The following is a 15,499-nucleotide window of genomic DNA, read 5'->3' on the forward strand; positions in this document are numbered from 1 at the left end:
GTCAGGATTTTAAGTTTAATAATTTATAAAGGTTAGTCAATGTTTATTATTCCCAAATAATTGTCTTTTAAGTGTCCCTAAAGCAAATTGAGCATGTGGTTTCAAAGTAATTGAGGTCAGAGAAAATCTACATAATTAATTATACTTTTATTAATATTAAACTAAGTTTAGGAAGTATTCAAGTGATTCTAAAATACATTGTAACTTCAGATATACTAAATATAGTTTGGGCCAATTAAAATTCATCAAATAATTGTAATCGCCAATTATATTTAAACTTCAATTCTTTATCCCTATATACTCTTGTGGTACTTTATATTGAAATTCATAAAGAATCTTAGCCTTGTTTGAAAATTTAATTGTCATAATTGTCTGTTAATACCTAGAATGTTATTGACACCCCTAAAAAATGACTAATTTCTCTATGTAAGAAAAACAAAAAGCAGTCCTTGACCTCTGGAAACTAGCCTGAGCTTTGAAAGGAAACTCATATTGTCAGGAGTTAGCCTAGAGCTCACAGCTAGGCCTTGGTGTTCTCCTGTTGGTCATAAACAACCTCCCAGAACACCAGGATCAGGCAAGGTCTCATGATGATGATGTGAAGCAAAAAACGACTTTATAAGTCAGTGAAGTATAGACAAAAGCAAGGTTACACTGCAGACCACCTCAATACCAAACAGCCCGCCATCTCCTTTTTAATATGAGGGACTACCACTTCTCTGCTAACTATAGCATTAACTAGATCTGGTCCTCCCTCCCTCTAAATGAGATTTATTAAGACCCATAATCGCAGAATTATCCCTCTTCCTGACAGAGCCCAATCCAGAGCAAAACCATGCTCCTTGAACCCTTCCCAGAATCAATTCACCAAAGCCCAGATCCTACAAAAGTCCTTTTTGACACTCTTATTAGGTTGCCTGTGTCTCACTCACTGCAATGAGCAGTAAACCCAACCTTTTCAACTACAGATGTTTCCCGGTGGTCTTCGACAGGAGAGTATCGATACATCCCTAGCCCCCTAAACTATGAATATTGAACTAGTAGTTAAGTAAAAATGATATAAAAGAACCTTGTAAACTCTAAAGCTCTATTAAAAAGTTGATGTATGGGGCGCCTGGGTGGCTCAGTGGGTTAAAGCCTCTGCCTTCAGCTCAGGTCATGATCCCAGGGTCCTGGGATCGAGCCCCGCATCGGGCTCTCTGCTCCGCAGAGAGCCTGCTTCCTCCTCTCTCTCTGCCTGCCTCTCTGCCTAGTTGTGATTTCTCTCTGTCAAATAAATAAAATATTAAAAAAAAAAAAAAAGTTGATGTATTAGTGAGATCTCCAGACTTGGAATTTTGTTTTCAGTAGAATCATCCAAACCCACAAGTATTATTTTTTAACATTCTACTTTTAAAATACATTTGATGAATAGTTCCCTTTTCAAATATAAAACATATGTACTTTCGACTCTAGGTTTACCATCTCAACTGATTAAAGATGCTGTGACTCTGAAAAAGAAGTTCATTCATTTGAAGAGTCTTTTCCTTATGCTTGGGTAATCTTTGTTCTAGGTCAGACTTTAAATTAGCATTTAAATTAATGTCAGGTAATATCCTTTTCCTTTCAAAAATAGTAATGGATCAATATTGCTTAAACACTATGTTGCCAGTGCTAGAAGTAAATAACACTTACTGTTCCTTTAGTTACCACTTTGCACCGTGGAATTTTAAAGGACTGTATTGTATGTATCAATATAGGGGAGGAGGTTGGTCCCATCTATTTGTTTAACTGCCCTTTAATAAGCCATTACTTGACTTCAGTGTGTACTTGAGAACAGTATTATAACGTATCCTTTTATTGCTCTAGTAATGATTGGAATGGATATATCTACATTCAGTCTTGAACTCACAACACCAAGCAAAGTTAGGAGGTTAAATTTGTACCCAGTTATCTTGTAGAACAGAATCTGCTGGATCGCCATCTCTCTGGCATCCAGGGAGGCTGCCCTTCTTAAACTATTTTTATTTGGACAGGGATCCAAGCTTTCAGATAACCAGATCTTCCATGTAAGATCTGCTGGTTTGTGATGGTACCTTATGTAAACATTTTCGTATCAGATCCCTAAAATCCAGAGGCTCCCCAAAAAGGGATTAAAACATAATCCCCTCTCTCTATTGCTGTAGTGGATTAACTCTGTATTCTCTCTGCGGCTGGTTTGCTCCCTGAAGGCTACAACAAAAAGACTCAGTGCTCCTTAAACGTACTATGGAATTGGAAGTTGTAATTGGAGATTTCCCAAGGACAGGGGTAAAAATGACACACTATGAAGGCTGAATGTTTCATGACGCGTCTTTTTTAAATAAGGACCAGTTCGAAGTCCTTTTATAAACCTCCAGAAAATCTCAATTCAATAGAATGAAATTGGAGTAAAAGCAGAAAGGAGGGCAGTCTCCTCTCAGAAACGCAGAGAATTAAGTAGAGAGAATGCGTTCCCCGTTAAAAGTTCACGGAGATGTGTCCTTAAAAATTCGTAATATATTTCCGTAAATCTGTATGTATGGTTTTGATATGTGTTCAGCGATTTTTTTTCATGTCACCCCAATTTAATTGTTTGGATATGTTAAATTACTTTTTAAGAGCAAGGAATAGCTCGCCATTTTAAATATCTGTGACCATTCTGCGTCTCCAAATGCCAGAAATCACTAGTCGCCAGTGTATAGAATGACGACTTTCCTTAGGTTTTAGCAAGGCCCAGCGACATTTAAGAAGACACTGTTTTTGATGTCAGTCACGGCACCTTCTTTCTCACCTCGCCCCAATCAAGAGTAAGCTTTCTGGATTTCTCCGAAAAGGAAATAGGGAAGGTGGCCTCCAGAAGAGCGTGCTGGTGGCGGAAGGGTTAAGGGAGCGGTTCGAACCGGCCCGAGCGTTGGGGGATTCCGAGGAGGGCGCGGGAGGCAGGAGGCGCCTCGGAGCGCGCGCACAGACCCTCCAATAAACACAAAGGAGGGCCTGGGGAATAGAAACCCAAATCCACTTGTAATCGTACAAGAGATTCGGGCATAATTACTTGAGCAACCTAGATTAAGATTGATGAGCCTTTAAAGTGGCGCTTCAGATCGACCGCCTCGCCCTTTGGAAAGAAAAACCTTGTGGAGCCGGGCTGGACCCCGACTCCGCTGGGCTCCGCGGCGGAAACCCGGGCGGGGAGTCCGAGCGCCCCCGGGCCGGGCCCCCCCCCCCCAAGTGCGGGCTCCTGGGGGACGGGGAGCAGTAAACTAAAAGGGCTTGGCATTAGTCTGAGCCGGCGGTCAAGATCTGGGGAGAAGGCCGACACTGACACAGTTTGCTTCCCGTCCACCCCGTTGAGCGCGGCAGAAGCCGGCCGACTGCTCTGTGTGCCTCCCGCAGCAGGAACGGCCGGGCTTTGTGCAGGGCGGTCGCGGATTTAGTGTGTGCTACTCCCTGGAAACGTGAACTTTTCGGCAGTTCCCGCGCCCAGCGGGGTCGGGCCTGCTATCAGTGGCCTTGGCGGTGGCCAGAGAAGCGGGTCTCCCCGGGAGGAGCCGCCGCCGAGGGGCCGGAGCCTGAGCTGCCGCAGGGGACCTGCCTTTTTATTGCCTTTATCCTACTGTTATTGTGACTCATTTGACTATAAGCATTTCAGGGCGGGCGGGAGGCGGGTGGAAGGGAACATAATGCGCCCTTGCTACCAAAAAAAGGAAAAAAGGGGGCGGGGGGAGAGAAGGAAGGAAGGAAAGAAAGAAAAGAGCAGAGAAAAAGAATAAGTAATTTCTGATTTCCGTGTCTGTATCCTAAGTACAGTATAGCAAAAAAATGCCTCCCCTTTTGGGGAATCTTAAAAGGCAGCTAAGTAATCCCCTTCGAATTTATATTCCAAGACATAATTTTCAACGTTAACTCGGACTGAGGGAATTCGAAGTAAGCACCTCCGTAGGCACACTTCATAAAAATCTCTTTTACTGGAGATTAGTTTCTCTAGTTTTCCAAGTTGAGAGATAGTACTTTTCGGACGCTTTTCTGAGAATCTTCTTATTCAAGCGTCTTACAATTTCATCACTTTTGAATATGGGTGAGAAGATCACTGTTAACGATTTTTGTTCTTTTCTATATAAGAAATGTACTTAATATCCTTGTGTGCGTGGATATGGATGTGGCCCACCCTAGGACGCTGATATTAATCTTCCTGCAAGATGCAAACCCGTTAGTACAGTGGAATTTATATATTTAGATCCCATACCCCTTCACATCCTCCCGCCCATCCTTGGGGAACGCTGCTGCGGAGTGGAACGGCTTTACAGGATGGCTGGTCTTTGGGGGCAGTGCTGACTGCCTGCGGTCTCTTTTGGAAAGCCGGTGGTGCTCAATGGAGAATCCGAGCATTTATAGGATTTCTAGGTGGAGATTACAAACTCACTTGCTATGGGTCACTTATTTGGTATCTTGACCACTTGGTGTTTTATAGGATTATTTATCTCTACTCTTGTTATAAGATAATGTGCAAGAGCTAAGCAGACCTTATCTCACATGAAAGAAGCTGGCCGTGTTACACTGGCACCATTTTCTTAGTGCATCTTTAAAAATAAAGACCTGCGGCACCCTTTGGGAGGGAGCGGGAGAGGGCCATGGGTACTGACTGCAGTGCCCTTGTCTTTCAGGCCCAGTGGTTCTCAGCACCCCAGCTCAGCTCATCGCTCCTGTGGTGGTGGCCAAGGGGACTCTCTCCATCACCACGACAGAAATCTACTTCGAGGTAGATGAGGATGATCCTGCCTTCAAGAAGATCGACACGAAAGTGAGTCAGAGTGATTCGTGTACAGTACTAGTGGCTTTGTGGCAGGAAGTGGTTTTCAATTTTGCTTGGTTTTAAATGACAGTGGGGGAGGGGAGCACATTTCCATTTTTGTCATACGAAATAAAATGAATGAGATAACACATGCTCTATTTTATGGGATTGAAAAATATATTAATGATTTTAAATCCTCTGTTACCAGAGCATGCACATTACAGTCTCTCCATGAGTGCCTTTGTGTGCACTTGGGTAAATTCAGTAGGTAAGCCAATTGTTCCAAAGCCTCTGGGGTACAGCATCCCAGGCCCTCTGAGAAGACCAGGAGGGGTCTTCTGAAATATTTTAAGATGCATTTTACTTTCTAAAAGTGTAAATTGCAATGTGAATTACCATTCATTGAAAGGTTGTAAGGAAACTGGGGGGCAGCAGCGTTTAGATATAAATTCCTTTCCATTATTACATCAATTTTTCATCTCCTGGAGTAAGAATGAGTTTTACATGTGAATTTAGAATAAGAGAAACTGTTTGAGAAGCATTGATTTAAAATGTATATAGTTATATACTAGCAATCGGATGTTTAAAGTTCGTGTTCTTCTGTGGGTGTCATGCCAGAAAAATACCTACTTGGACAGTATGAAATACATAAATATTTATTTATGATATCTTAATGTATAGATTTTAAAACCTGATATTAGGATAGCTCTACACCCCTGCACTTTCTATTGAAACCAATTTGATTGTTGTTTTAAGTTTTATGTTGCTGTGCAGTTTGCAAACTTTTTTCCTGAGGTTAAGAATTAAAGTGTCATGCCAGATATTCAAGCATCATTTTATAAAGATCATTCTGTGCAGTGTTATCAGAAGGAACTATTCTAATATCGTCAAAGACAAATGCGTCCACAGATCCAGAACTTTACTACTTATATGTAATTTTTACATAGAGATAAAGTATCATTAAACACTTTGTAGAAGAGGAACTGAAATTCTAAAATTCATTCCCGTCTGAATTAACCACGTACCTTAAGGCCTGTAGGTGATTAGTGCTCTCAGCACTTGTTGACTACTAAAATACTTGGAAGGACAGTCATAGGACTTCTTGCAGTTCCAGCTCCCAAAGGCTGGAATGTTTAAAATGGGTTTGGATGTAGTGTATTTAATTTTAAAATAATTGAAAGTGTGTCTTTGTGCTTTTATCATTAGTTTGCCCTGTGAAGTAAAAAGAAATTTGGGATTTCTGATTAACTTACTCAGCTAATGGAACACTTACTGCATAAAATAAGATTTGACATAAAATGGTCAGAAATAATCTTTATTTGGTTAGCATAGTTATATACATTTTGAAACTTTCATTATGACTTGAAGTTCACTTTCTCTGAGTTAGTCTAATTTTTAACTGAGCAGTCTGTACCGTCATGACATAGTTTTTCCTTATCAAAAATGCTACAGAAATACTAATCTGGAAGAGCAAGCTTTCAAGGGTAGATTTAAGTGTGTCTGTTGTACAAAGAAATAGTCATAAGAAATCACTATCGTCTGTAGCTGTACAAAGAGTTTTCTCCAGGATTTTAAGGTTTTATTTTTAATTATTTCATTAGCATACTCCTTAAAATGTTTAAAATACTCGAGTGGGTTGAATTTTCAAAATGGAGCATTACCTCTTTTGATAGAAAAACAATTTAAAGTGAGACACAACAACTTTTATTTTACTTCATTTATTAGCTTCTAATTAAATAAAAACCAGCAACAGAAATTAAAATCTAAATCACAAAAGTAGTTATCCAGTGTATTTCAAGTGCATTTTTCAAATATATAATTCAGATATTCAAGCGTTATTATATAAGCTGAATTCAAATTTCTTTGAATATATTTAAATAACATTTCAAGTATATTTATGGAATGTTAGAAATAGAACAAGCATTATATTTGAAACAAAATGTAAACTTTTTAAAGTTCAGACACTTTCAAAGACAGATAAAAGTACCAGGAGGAAATCTACCTTTAAATGGTATCTTTGTTAGTGGAAAATGTCTGGCAGTCTCCAAAACGGCAATTTAACTTCTGTTCACCAAATCACAAAACACCAACATCCACACTTTCAAAGACAAAGTGAGATCACAATATTTGTTACAAATCAAAATATACATTACACTTTCCTTCAGATGGCATATCCAAATCGTGTTTACTCACAGACAGATGCACCTAAATCACCAGGATTGCTATAATCCTTTGAAAGTTAGGCAGAGTGTTCGCTGTGGTCTTGCATTACAGCCAGGTTGTTTTCCGGGTGTTACTGTGTACTTTGCAAGGGAAATCCTTTGTAAAGAAGTCTTCTAATACTTGTGGGTTTGGGTTTTTCTCCATCCGCTTTCCCTACTTCTTTTTCTCCCCTTGGAGGGGTGGGTGAGATGATGCCTAAACGTTGTATTGTTACTCCTTTTTAAGGAAGAAATTGTTTGCACTGACAAGTGGAATATTAGGAATCCAACAGGAAGTTTACACTGAATCAAGTCTTTGAGAAGAGTAATCACATTTCGGATCTTGGTTAAATTGTCCTCTAAAGTTTTTCCAAACTTTTCGGGTTGGTCAGGATCTCTCTTGCCAGCCGCCACGTTTGTTTGGCAGCGTTCTCCAGAGCCGAATGAGGTTTGCCTTGAAACAGATCTAAGTTCGGTAGGAAGTAGTGAGGACACCGCCGGCACTGCAGGCAGGAGATAAGTTGCAGCAAAATCCCGTTAAGCCGATCACCCAGGCAAGACTCGTCCCAGTCTGACTCCCGGGGATGCTTTTCACACTCGTAGGAAACCAAAGTCTTCATGTGGTAATTGTTCAGGGGCTGGCCTGGCAGTTCAAGGTGACGATCCCGTAAGGTTTTGAGGATGGAGAGGCATTTCTTTCTGCAGCCCCCCATCTGCAGTCTGTTCTCTGCTTCCGCGAACTGCAGCACCCAGGCGTCGCTCTCCGCCGAGCTCTGTTTGCCGGCCAGGGAGTGGCACTCCTTGGACAAGAGATTGAACCCTTCCGCTTTGACCTCCGCCACCCGGTTGGGTCCCGGCCAGGGGATGTGGGGAAGTGGCCAGTGGGCAGCACTCCTCGGCCAGATCCCGGTACATTTAAAAGCCGGGGTGATCTGCACCACGTACCTATCTCGGATTCTCAGTTTCACTTCGCTGGTGTCTGCCACCATCTTTACCACATCCCTGTAGCTACATTTGTCTACGGCTTGAGCCACCAGCGTCTGAAACCTGGACCGGATTTTGCGCGCCGAGAGGTAGCCTGAGGCGGTAATGAATTCCACCCAGAGGGACATGCTCCTCTTGCGCCCGTCGCTCAACTTCAGCACCGCGCAGCCCGGCAGCGAGCCGTCGTCCACAAAGTTGAACACCCCCATTTGGTTAAGGTAAAGCACCACTTCAAATTCGGTGGGGGAGATGACCTCGAGGCCCTCGTAGCGATTGTCCATCTCGTTGAGAGAGCTGATGAACCGGGGCTCCTGCACTTCCACTTCTTTAAGCACGTCGGAAACTACTTTGCAGACTTCCCGGATAGTTTTTGCAATGGCAGCTTTCCTGGCTTGGCATTTCTCATTGTAGTATTTATTCAGATGGTATACCAGCTTGGCCTGGGCCGCGATCATGTTGGGGCAGAGATCCGGATTGTACACCGGAGTCTCGCAGTAAGCTGTGGGATCCAATGCGGCTGCTAGCGCTGGAGCCAACTTCGGTGGAGAAACGGGCCGCCGCGCTCAGAAATGTACCAAAACGCTCTCCGATGTGTTGCAGCGGTGGATTCCTAGCCGCTGCTTTCCCCTTCCTTTTATCTTTGAGCCCAGACGGTCTTAAAGTGAAAGATTGTTCTCCCCCCTCTCTCGGTCTTTCTTCCTCTTTTAAAGAATCCTTGTGTGAGAGAAACGCATGGAGAGATCACCTTCTCAGTAATGAAAACAAAAGTTGCGCTGAGACCCAGCAAAGCTCTTCCAGTAGTCAAAATAATCAACCCTTTCCGTATTTATTTACGCTTTCCCGTAATCATTGTGTATGCTGGACTGTTAATCAGATAGAGGAAAAGTGTGCTGAGTGTGTCGGGGGTGAGTGTGAGTGTGTATATGTCAGAAGAAGCTGCTGTTGGTTTGTCTAAGAGCCCAGATGCACTCGTGTGGAAATTATAAAGGCAGGGCCAGGCAGGCTGGCGGCCAATCGCCACTGGGCTCGTCACGACAGCCTCCTTCAGCTCCAACCCGGCTAATTAATCCCCCCTCATGGATATAGGCACACAAACTAAAGGTAGGAGGCTGCTGCGGGCAGAAAACCACGCAGGCCACCTAGACAGTTTTGGATATCAAGAAGAATCTCTCAGCTTTGGTATTAATTGAAGCATATTGACGTTTTGAAAAGACTTGGCAAAGTGGTTCTCTTCTGTGTTGAAAACCCTGCCTGTCTTTTTGCAGAGGAAATGCAAATACAGGTGTATTAATGGCCATCCATCAATTAGTGAACTAGATGGGGTCTTCTAAAACAAAAGTCAGTAACTTGCATTTAGGGTAAGATAATTAATGTCTGGTAATCCTTGAGGTCTTTTTAAATGCAGGTTGAGAGTTTGCTCTTTCATGTATATGTTAGTTGGCTTTAAATGGACTGATGCCTGTGTCATTTGGGGGATGTTCCTATGTGTTAGAATGGGGTTTTGGGTTGGGTTTTTTGTGCGTGTGTGTTTGGTGTTTTGTTTTGTTTTAATTTTTACATTATGCAGCGTTTTCTCTCTGGTTTTTTCCCCTCATTTGCAGTTGTTGAAAGGAATATGAAAACTATTGCTTTGTTCGGTGTTGTCTACCCCAGTTTAAGTTAGGATGTTTTAAAAAATTTTTAGTGTTACTCCCCCTCTTCCCACCTGCAGCCCTCTTTGTACTTTGGTAGACTTGCCCAACATAATCTGGATAATAAGCTTTGTATGCATTGGTGGAAATATTTTAAAAATAACTTACCTCTGTGATTGAGAGATTACTGTAATGTGAGTTCAAGCTATGTTTTAATATGTGAAATTAAAGCAAGATCATGGAGATGAGACCTACTGGCAGATAACTGTTCTGAAAATGTTCAGGTTTAGGGTTTCTGGCTTGCTTATTGATGTATAATTATACCTCCTCACTTAAGTGTCCTTAGTGGTGACCTGACAGTAGACTTCTAATTATTATAGGATTTCATGTGATTTGTTTGAGGGAAAAATCCGGTAAGATTTTAAAAGAAAATTAATTTGCAGTCATCCAGGGCTTTTAAATTTAAAATATCATTTGGAATACTTTGAAAGAAATCAGCATTTCTGCATTTTGGAAACTTGAAACAGGAGGGGGAGAATGGATTTATGTAGAATATGTTTTTGGTTTTTGTTTTGTTTTGTTTTGTTTTCTGGTGGTACCAGTTGTGTCCTTAATGTACAGGAAAGGAAATAAATACCACTTAGGGATTATGTAGTGGCTTTAAAACCTAAGCAGATTTTTAATGCCTACCTTTAATTTAGATGCCATCTCTTTAGCAATATTTCCAGTAAAATCCTATAACTCCTGGTAACAGGTCTGTAGGCGCTTTCTTTCAGATCCGCTTTCAACAAGATCTTGTTCCAGGCGCCTACTTTTTACTCCAGCATTTGCTTTTTTATTTATTTATTTGTTTGTTTATTTGTTTTTGCACAGGTATGAGCGTCACAAAGCCATCTATTATTTCCTTTTCTCCTTATCCAAGAGTGAAAGATTCCGATCTAGCTTAAAATAGTACATGAGATTTGGGGCTCATGGCATCCATCTACTGTTTCCCCCAGGAACCTTCTATTCCCTTAGGAGCAGGGATTGGGAACAACCCGAACAGCCCCTCCCCACTTCGCAGGCTTTGCGGGTGAATGCACTGCTACCTTTTGGCAGTTGGAAGAAGAGGAGGTAAATCAGAACCGGAGAACCCTTGGCCCAGAAGGCGAAGAAGTGCCTTGGCCTCAGGGGAAAAGCCGCATCTGGCTCTCACCCAGCGCAGGTTCCCTCTCTCGCTGGTCCGCACTCCCGAGCCATGCTGTTTTCCTCTCTCCCTTCCATAGGGATTGTTTCCCTGTGTGCCGGTTCTTTTTTAAACCTTACTTGGTGTCCTCGGGTTCTCCACTGCTCCAGGCCACGGCCCCTGCCCGCGCACCCCTCGGCCCCGACGGCCACCCTTGGGCCCACGTGAGGTCGCAGCCAAGCCCCGCGCTTTCTCGTCGTCGGCCGCGGGCCCCTGTGCCCAGCGCAATCTCCCTGGGGTTCAGAACAGAATTGCTCGGCCAGGACCTCGTCCCTCGATTTCTTGGGCCACCTTCAAGTGTCCCCGGTTGCCGAGGACGTGCAGCCTGGGACGCGGAGGCCCCGGAGCCGTTTGGGGGGCACCGTGGGGCGGCGGTCCGGATGGGTCTGACGCGAGGGGCGCAGGGCCGGCCTCGCTGGAGCCAGGCGCGCAGGTGGCGCATCTTCGGGGCTCACTGTGCGGCTTAATTGGGTTAAAGCGAAGCTAAACACCGAAGCACTTTGTGCAAACTAATTGGTGGAACCGGGGCCTTTTCACTAACGATTTGCACTTTGAAGAAGAAAAATGGATGGTGAGAAAAGGACTAAGAAACTCGTTAGTCGTAGAATGTTCCAGGGAAGTGAAGTCATTTTGTTTCAAGGACGCCGGGACTGTGTTTTCTGGGCTGCTTCCTCCAGCACCCTTCACACTGGGAGCTGACAGTGATTTACATAACACAGGATTCACCCACCCGCTGTTACCACTGCAGGTGAACTGGGCGCCCTAGAATAATACTCCAGTGCAAGTTCTGCTTGTTGCTGCAACACAGTGATTTTCTATTACACTGAACATGTGAAATGAATTGCCTTCTGTAGCTGAAACCTTTCAGTGATCTTAAACACCTCTCATTGTGGAAGGGAAGATTAAACTATTCGAGGAGTATGTTTTTCTATCCCTTAATTTTTTTTTAATTGAAATGACCTCTGGAGAGGAATTTAACATATATGGTATATTTTTATGTAATTCGGCCGCTTTTAATCTAGGCTTTGGAGATAGTTTTGTGGGAGTAATTTATTTTATAGTAATTTTTTGAAACACCTTTGGCCTATTGAACTGGTTATTTCAAATGAGGATGTACTACCTGGGGGATAGCTTAAATCAATTTATTTACTTATGTGAGAAGTTACAAAAAGACTCTAATGATCCCAATCTTACTTATATTATTTTTTGACTATAAATATAATCTTAGTGCTAGAATAAAAGCTTGTGTGTGTCCCATGCTTTAGGATATAAATGCTTAATTGTTTTTGTCGTATGCTGTGCAGGCATCTTTGACATGAGCTAATAATAGAATGATAATTGAAGAAAACTGACCTAATTGAAGGGGGAAAAAAGCCAAGAATCTCATGATTTAATGATAGTTTGAATGATATTTGGAATTAAAGATCTAACTGACTTGAGTTTTTCATTTCATTTACTTAGGATACTAGGTAGCCTTGATTTAAAATGCACCATTTATGAAAAGAATCCCAAAAAGTCACAAACACCGTTACCGTACATGTTAGTAGCATTAATGAATATAAAACAATTAAATACTGTGATCCTTAACATTTCCAGACATTCAAAATAATAATGGCAAAATATTTTTTTCCTGAAGTATTGTTGCGTAAGTAACTTAACCGCATTCTGTAAACCTACATAATTTATATGGGATACACAAAGTAATGCATAAATAGTCACCTTATTAGATTTAAAGAAAAACTATTATGTTGAGAAATGTAGGAATGCAAGGTTTCTGTGTTTTTTTAAAAAAAACTAATTTAAATTTGAATTACATGTTCATAAATTTAAGCCATTGTGACCTTTCATCTAAAAAAATGTATCTGTTAGGGAATATGCATATACATGTTAAATGCTCACATAGATATTGTTTTGTGTTTTTTTTATATTTGCTGGCTGCTCTTCTATTCACAAGTATTCATGAACTTAAAGTTTTATTTTTTTAATATGTGCTTATTACACTGGGGAGATAAAAAGAATATGAAGTTGAGTTTATTAAATTATTTATCCCTACTGCTGGAGTGGCTTTGAAGGCTCATTGTACGCATCTGATTTCTGCCTCCCCCCACTTCGTTTTTTAAATGCACCCAGGCTATTTCATCTGCTTCATTCTGCCAGACACAATATATTTCTTTTTTTACACTAGAGAAATTAAAGACAGATATTTGTGCAGGGTTTTCTTTATGTGTCACATTAAATAAAGTAAAATAGAGGGAGTTTCTCTGGTAATCTAATTTGATGGCATCTCTACCTTTTTTCCTGTTGTGACTCCTTGTATAAGAATACTTGAAAAAAAAATAGCTTGAGAGCTTCAAAAGTTTCAATGATTTCTTAAAACAATTATTTCATATTTTAATATCAGGCTTATGACAAAGTAAAGCAGAGAATTGAGGTCACTGTTGACACAATTTAGACCCTGTTTTGTTGTTTCAGCCAGCGCATCCTGATGATTGCAGTTCTTTAAAAAATTATTTCCTTAATCCTTCACTTGAATGATCAGGGCTGTGGCCTTAGTTTTGCTCATCCCCCTGTACCCATCGTATAGTCAGCATTTGTTGTGGGGACCACTTCTTTCCCTACAATGTTCCTTAGTAAATTTGTTATTGGTGCTAATAAACGTTGGAAAGAAAGTAAATTTGAGATGAAAGATGGACATTGGAAGTGTACCTTACCAGAATTATGACCACTGCTGGATTTGCAGATTTGTGGTGATTCTGGATAATTCTGGATAAAAATGTTTCTTTTGGTAGAAAAAGAAATTGAAAGCCTGGGTTATTTAGGTAATCGGCTCACTTTCCCCACTTCATTTGAATATATAGGTGTAGGATATTTTAAGTTGCATGCGTAAATTGAAAAATTTGAGGGGAAGTTTATTAGCCAAAAGATTTTCTTATGGCTCAAAACAGATTGTTATCTTTCTTCCAAAAATGTAAGGATATTGGGGTTAGTCATTTATTTATTGAGTATTATGGAGGAAGTGTTGGTTCCAACATTCCAGTTCCTCATAGACCCTTCAGAAAGTCACTGTCCTCTTTATGATGTAGAAAATTCAAATTCACTTTATGAGATTTCAGCCTCTGTTTTTCATTCGGATATTATAGAAATATTCTGATGAGATAAATGGGCTCACACAGTTCTTTTCTTTATGAATGTATGAAAACTTGTGACTCCTCAACCCATAATTCACGCGGATTTATAGACATTTGTGTATGTGACCACAGCCTTAGTACTCTAAGCGCATTAGAGTTTTATTGCTCTTAGAGAAAACAATGGAATCAGATGCGATTAGTGTCTTAATCTGTACATCTGTAGTGGGTCATCCCGGACTGCAGAGCTCTCATTACTGTCCCATACTGTATGTGATTAAGCCACAGGAAATATTCAACATGACCTTGAGACTAGAGTATGGTATGTAGATAATCAACATTCAGTGATTACATGTCTAAAGTAACCTTTTCTATATCTAATTTACAGTTTTGGAGCTTACTTTTTAATGAACAAAGCAATTCCTCTAAACTAGGATTTATTTTTTTTTAATGGTCAGCAACTGGAGTAATAATCTAAAAGAATAATTACATCAAATGAAAACTATTACCTTGTATCATGTATATTTTATGTAATAAAATAAATGCTTTATAAAAAAGGAAGGAAATCAGTTTATAAATAGGAATTTCATTTATAGTTTTGCATATAAAGAGATATATGATATAGAGATATAAACATCTGAGAATACACCACCTAAATAATGATGTCATTTTCAGTTATGATTATTTTCACTATTCTAATAATACACATTTTAGTAAACAAATGAGTATCGTTTCTAAAAAGCCTAATTTTCCATGACTTATCAAAAATATCAAGTCAAAGTCCTAGTAAGTAGTTAATACTTTTTAGTCTACATGTTTATTCATTTTGTCTACACATCTAGATCAAAAAGCATGGGAGCGCGGAGTTTGTAAGACTGTAGTCTTTCTAATAAAAAATTGTGAAACCAACAAAATAGAAATTACACCTTTATTTTATTTTTATGTGAAATCTGTTTTTATTATTTAAGTCAAGCTTATTGATGTGTATTTTGTGTACAATACCATTCTATTCTATGGTTTTTCCACATGAATGTGCCATCCTGTGAATTTTAGCAAATATCTAGAGTCATAGATCATCTGGCACGGGCATAGAATATTTCCATTGCCACAAAGGTTTCCTCGTGCCCCTATTTTACTTTTTAATTCATAAATTTTATGATTTGTTTATATGCATCTGGGTGGTTTACTTTTATGCCAAAAAATCCTTGGGTTGTAAATCTTTATTTATTCCTCTAGAATTTACTATTTTATCTCACTTCTAATTTAAGGCCAGTTTTAATCCAGTAGCACTGAAGTGGAGGCAGAGTACAAAATGATTATTCAGATAGGCAGGCAATCGATGTGCACTTTTTTGTGTTCCATAAAAGTTGTTTAAATATAATATCTGTCACCTTAATGCTAGGTGAAAGATTTATTTTTCAAACGAACTGCGACTATACGTTACACAAGCATGAATGTGTGCATTAGACTTATGAATATAGTTTATATTTGAGTGTCAAATGCATAGTAAGAAACAGGGATTCCTCATATAAGTTAGCAACATT

At 40.3% G+C, this 15,499-nt stretch overlaps 2 protein-coding genes across 10 annotated transcripts in view; one reads left to right on the forward strand and one right to left on the reverse strand.

The window, feature by feature from the left end:
* Positions 1–15,499, forward strand: part of NBEA (neurobeachin) — a 687,041-nt gene that overhangs the window by 488,683 nt on the left and 182,859 nt on the right. For 8 of the 9 annotated variants that reach the window (XM_045977917.1, XM_045977919.1, XM_045977920.1 and 5 more), the window contains one exon: positions 4,662–4,798. In XM_045977917.1, the coding sequence (XP_045833873.1) occupies positions 4,662–4,798 (137 nt within the window). Of the gene's footprint in view, positions 1–4,661; positions 4,799–9,050; positions 9,076–15,499 lie in introns of those variants that run through there. The other variant, XM_045977924.1, reaches the window with a different exon arrangement.
* MAB21L1 (mab-21 like 1) lies at positions 6,084–8,901 on the reverse strand. Its single transcript, XM_045977927.1, has one exon. It carries the CDS (start codon positions 8,427–8,429, stop codon positions 7,350–7,352), a length of 1,080 nt encoding a protein of 359 aa, XP_045833883.1. The 5' UTR covers positions 8,430–8,901; the 3' UTR covers positions 6,084–7,349.

This window comes from Meles meles, chromosome 14 (assembly GCF_922984935.1).
Source record: "Meles meles chromosome 14, mMelMel3.1 paternal haplotype, whole genome shotgun sequence".
NCBI classification, from domain to species: Eukaryota; Metazoa; Chordata; class Mammalia; order Carnivora; family Mustelidae; genus Meles; species Meles meles.

What these genes read in the sequence shown, in the direction of transcription:
- MAB21L1 (XM_045977927.1), bottom strand. Translation starts at nt 8,429, where the DNA reads ATGATCGCGGCCCAGGCCAAGCTGGTATACCATCTGAATAAATACTAC.